Genomic DNA, 5,148 nt, shown 5'->3' on the forward strand with positions numbered 1-5,148 from the left:
TGTGTGTGTGAATGGGCGTGTGTAGGGGGTCGGTTGTGTGTGTGTAGGGGTGGGTTGCGTGTGTGTAGGGGCGGCAGGTGGCCTGGCAGCTGCTTCTCAAGGTCTTCTGCCACAGGGAGGGCAGCTCATCCGGCCGCCCCGTGCAGTTGAATGGTATGTTTGCTGGGAGAGTGGTGCTGGTCCCTCTGCCTGTGTCTGCACTGGCCTCCCTTTTCCTGACACTTGCTCTGCCGCCCCTCCCGGGACTGCCTGCGGCTTCCCCTCCTAGAGCCCAGCCCCATGAGGATTGCCGTTTCCCTTCATGGAGGCTCAGGGAGATGCCTGTCAGGGAGCTGGTTTTGTGACCCTTGCTGCAGTGCAGAGCTGGGTCACAAAACCAGCTCCCAGACAGGCATCTTAGGGCTCCATCATCTCTTCATGTGGGTGACCCTGAGGGGAGGGAAGTGGGGAGCCCGTGGCTGCTGGAGGTCTTGCAGGGAGAGAAGCACACATGCGTCTAGTCACGCTGGCAGAAGGTGGGAGCCAGGCACGGGGCAGAGAAGGGCTCCAGGCCCAGAAGAGGGAGGGCCCACAGGGACCGCGAGCGTGGGGAGGGCCACCTGGAAAAGGATGGAGGGAGGACCACTAGGATGGGGCCGGCGAAGGGAAAATGCAGGGGTGCATGTTCCTTTTGCCCAGAGGCAGGGTGGTCAGAGGGAGGCGTGAGATGGGAGCGGTGGGGGTCCTGTCCTAGCCTGGTTCCCACATACCCTTTTTCCCCTAGGTGGTCAAGTACCCCCTGCACGCCATCATGGAGATCAAGGAGTACCTGATCGACATGGCCTCCAGGGCGGGCATGCACTGGCTGTCCACCATCGTCCCCACGCACCACATCAACGCCCTCATCTTCTTCTTCATTATCAGCAACCTCACCATCGACTTCTTCGCCTTCTTCATCCCGCTGGTCATCTTCTACCTGTCCTTCATCTCCATGGTGATCTGCACCCTCAAGGTGTTCCAGGACAGCAAGGCCTGGGAGAACTTCCGCACCCTCACTGACCTGCTGCTGCGCTTCGAGCCCAACCTGGACGTGGAGCAGGCCGAGGTCAACTTCGGCTGGAACCACCTGGAGCCCTACGCCCACTTCCTGCTCTCTGTCGTCTTTGTCATCTTCTCCTTTCCTATCGCCAGCAAGGACTGCATCCCCTGCTCGGAGCTGGCTGTCATCGCCGGCTTCTTTACTGTGACCAGCTACCTGAGCCTGAGCACCCACGCGGAGCCCTACACGCGCAGGGCCCTGGCCACCGAGGTCACCGCCGGCCTGCTGTCGCTGCTGCCCTCCATGCCCCTGAATTGGCCCTACCTGAAGGTCCTTGGCCAGACCTTCATCACTGTGCCTGTCGGCCACCTGGTCGTCCTCAACGTCAGCGTCCCCTGCCTGCTCTACATCTACCTGCTCTACCTCTTCTTCCGCATGGCGCAGCTGAGGAATTTCAAGGGCACCTACTGCTACCTGGTGCCCTACCTGGTGTGCTTCATGTGGTGCGAGCTCTCGGTGGTCATCCTGCTGGAGTCCACCGGCCTGGGGCTGCTCCGTGCTTCCATCGGCTACTTCCTCTTCCTCTTTGCCCTCCCCATCCTGGTGGCCGGCCTGGCCCTGGTGGGCGTGCTGCAGTTCGCCCGGTGGTTCATGTCTCTGGAGCTCACCAAGATCACAGTCACCATGGCGGTCTGCAGCGTGCCCCTGCTGCTGCGCTGGTGGACCAAGGCCAGCTTCTCCGTGGTGGGGATGGTGAAGTCCCTGACGCGGAGCTCCATGGTCAAGCTCATCCTGGTGTGGCTCACGGCCATCGTGCTGTTCTGCTGGTTCTATGTGTACCGCTCAGAGGGCATGAAGGTCTACAACTCCACACTGACCTGGCAGCAGTACGGGGCGCTGTGCGGGCCACGCGCCTGGAAGGAGACCAACATGGCACGCACCCAGATCCTCTGCAGCCACCTGGAGGGCCACAGGGTCACGTGGACCGGCCGCTTCAAGTACGTCCGCGTCACCGACATCGACAACAGCGCCGAGTCGGCCATCAACATGCTCCCGTTCTTCATCGGCGACTGGATGCGCTGCCTCTACGGCGAGGCCTACCCTGCCTGCAGCCCTGGCAACACCTCCACGGCCGAGGAGGAGCTCTGTCGCCTGAAGCTGCTGGCCAAGCACCCCTGCCACATCAAGAAGTTCGACCGCTACAAGTTCGAGATCACCGTGGGCATGCCATTCAGCAGCGGCGCCGACAGCTCGCGCGGCCGCGAGGAGGACGACGTCACCAAGGACATCGTGCTGCGGGCCAGCAGCGAGTTCAAGAGCGTGCTGCTCAGCCTGCGCCAGGGCAGCCTCATCGAGTTCAGCACCATCCTGGAGGGCCGCCTGGGCAGCAAGTGGCCTGTCTTCGAGCTCAAGGCCATCAGCTGCCTCAACTGCATGGCCCAGCTCTCGCCTGCCAGGCGGCACGTGAAGATCGAGCACGACTGGCGCAGCACCGTGCATGGCGCCGTGAAGTTCGCCTTCGACTTCTTCTTCTTCCCATTCCTGTCGGCGGCCTGAGGATGGTCCGCCACGAGGAGCTTCCAGTGCATGTTGCCGTGAGGCCCTTCCCCAGTGTGGCCCCAGCCCGACAGGCGTGCAGCAGTGCCATGTGTGCCCACGTGTGCAGACCTTGGCTGCAGAGACCTCGCGTCCATGTGTAGATTGCGTGGACCCCGACAAAGGGGTGGCCGCTGTATAGCTCTGTCCACTGTGAATGCCGAGTGTGTTGGGAATTGCATGCCATCTCCACCTGGAGCCCAGCCATTCTGAATGACGCGGGTGTGCCAGGCTAGACTAGGAGGTTCCTGTGTCTCGAAAAGCACTTTACAGATGAGATTCCCTCTCCTCCCCCACCTTCAAGCGCCCTGTTGCCTCTTACTTACTTTTGTGTTGGATTTGTTGTTTAAAGAACCAAATAATCATCTGTGTAAACTCCACAATAGCGTTTCTTATTTCTTTGGTCACTGCTAACGCTTTGCAGCCGTTCCCCCTTCCTGGGGGATGTGCACAGCAGCTGGTGCCTCTCATGTGGTCAAGGCCCGGCCCCAGCAGAGGCTGGGAGAGGTGGCGCACTGGCAGTGTGTCACACTGAGCTCAGCACCACAGGCTGCCTCATGACCCTCCTGTCCAGCAGGTAGTGGGTGAATTTGTGAGGGTCTTGCCTGAATCCATCAGGACTGGGGAAACAGAGAACCCTGTGGTGGGGGGCGGGGGGAGAGGTCCCTGTCAGTGCTCAGAAGAGCCTGACCATGTTCAGTGCTGTGGAGCAGAGAGCCGGGGTCCTGAGTGGCTGAAATAAAAACCTCTGGTGGAACCTGCAGTGCTTTCCTTCCTTCCTTTACCGAAAAGAAGTCTTTCTTGTACATGCGTGAGAATCAGCAGAGCCCGCACTCCTGTTGAATGAAATGCAAGTGTGGTCTGAGTTAGTTACAACAGAGCAAGGCGGACGCTTCACAGTTGACAGCTTCCTGCCAAAGCCAGACCCTGGCTTCACCTCCGGCTGGAGCATCTGCTGTCACTGTGGGGTGGCCTGGGCGTGGGCCGCCTGTGCAGAGACACCTGTGCCAAAGGTGACCATGGAGTGTCAGCCCAGCCATCCTCTCAGATCTTACTGAGCGGAAAGTGCACAGTCACTTTCCGAATTATCTTCGAATTCCAGTTGCCCGTGAAGCGGAGCCTACAGGGTGATTCGCGGTGTGGGGGCTGCCGCCCACACCGGAGTGTGTTGTGAAACCGCCTCCTGTGTTCCCTCACCTGCCGTGAGGACCCCATGGAATTATAAGCAGAACGTAGTCTGCTTATAATTGGAGGTGCCCAAGCAGCTGGAGGTCCCTCAGCAAGCCTCACCCCTCTTGGGCGGCCTGTGTCTGTCCCAGGCCCTTGGGTCTTTGGTGTCTCCCCTGAGGTGGAGGACGTGGCCTATACCTGCTCCTGTCCCCCGTAGGCTGGGCTGCTCTCTGCTGGGCTGCAGTCCTCGCCTCTTTGCTGTGGGTGGGGAGTGGCGAGTGGTCACACGCTCTGGCTTGGACACCTGGTGTTGCCGTGCAGGATGTGGCTGTTCCATCTTCCTCAGACGGCACCGGGTGGTGGCAGCTACACTCCCACACTGTCCTCATCCTGGTTTGTCCTGCCTGGAGGAGCTGCGTGAAACCACACGAGAGGCAGGAGGTGTCATCACTGCGAGCCCCAGGCTCGCCCCTGGGATTCTTTCCCAGGCGGTGAGATGAGGCTGGAGTTCAGTCCCATTTCCTCTCCCCATCCTGCAGATTTGTGAGGCCATGGAAGACCCTCGCCCCGTGACTCTGCCCCCGGGATCCCCACTGACTGTGCCGAGGAGGGAAGCCACATGATGCCTTCCGAGTGGACAAAGATGACAACACAGCATCTCACAACACCTGCATGAGGAAGATGCTCTAACATCCCCCATCTACAGAAGAGGACACCGAGGTTCAGAGTGGAGGCCATAGCACAGTAGCACATGGCACACAGCACAGCAGGAAGGACGGAGCCCCACCTGTCCCCTTCCCCTGGGCCATCATGCTGCCACTCAGCACCCCTGATTAGTTCCTAACCAATCAGCAGAGGCACAGCTTGGAGGAGGAGTGGTGCTGTCTTTTGGGCATGGTCCGGAGTTCCACTCATTCTGCCACAAAGCCCTATACCACCAGGCACCATTTAACACCTGTCCCCAGGCCTCGGTGTCCCGATCTGTAAAACGGAAAGTTGTGGGCTAGGTCAGTGGTTTTCAAAACTTCTTAGCAACACCGTGTTTGTTTGTTTGAAATAGGGTCCCTTTGTCACCCAGGCTGGAGTGTAGTGGTGCTTCTGGGCTCACTGCAACCTCCACATTTGTCCTGGGTTTTACGGAGAGGCTCTCCCGCCTCCGCACCCCCCACCCAGGAAAGAACGTGCCGTCTGCAGAAACAGCAGTTATTTAACACCGCGTCCCGGCCACCTGCTCTGGACTGGGCCTTCACCCCATGGAGCTGTGGGACAACCAGGGAGGGACCGGGGGCAGAGTCTCACTTGGCTTCCATGAGGTAGTAGCATTTGAGAGAATGAGTCAGGAAAGACCCAACTGGGTGGTGCCA

At 59.8% G+C, this 5,148-nt stretch overlaps 1 protein-coding gene across 2 annotated transcripts in view; it reads left to right on the forward strand.

Moving 5' to 3' along the window:
* Positions 1 to 3,377, forward strand: part of WFS1 (wolframin ER transmembrane glycoprotein) — a 36,898-nt gene extending 33,521 nt beyond the window's left edge. For both annotated transcript variants that reach the window (XM_023206881.1, XM_023206882.1), the window contains exon 8: positions 764 to 3,377. In XM_023206881.1, coding sequence (XP_023062649.1) covers positions 764 to 2,575 — 1,812 coding nt within the window. In that variant the 3' untranslated portion in view covers positions 2,576 to 3,377. The remainder of the gene's footprint in view (positions 1 to 763) is intronic.
* The last annotated feature ends 1,771 nt before the right edge of the window (positions 3,378 to 5,148 follow it).

Source organism: Piliocolobus tephrosceles, chromosome 3 (assembly GCF_002776525.5).
Source record: "Piliocolobus tephrosceles isolate RC106 chromosome 3, ASM277652v3, whole genome shotgun sequence".
In the NCBI taxonomy this organism is placed as follows: domain Eukaryota; kingdom Metazoa; phylum Chordata; class Mammalia; order Primates; family Cercopithecidae; genus Piliocolobus; species Piliocolobus tephrosceles.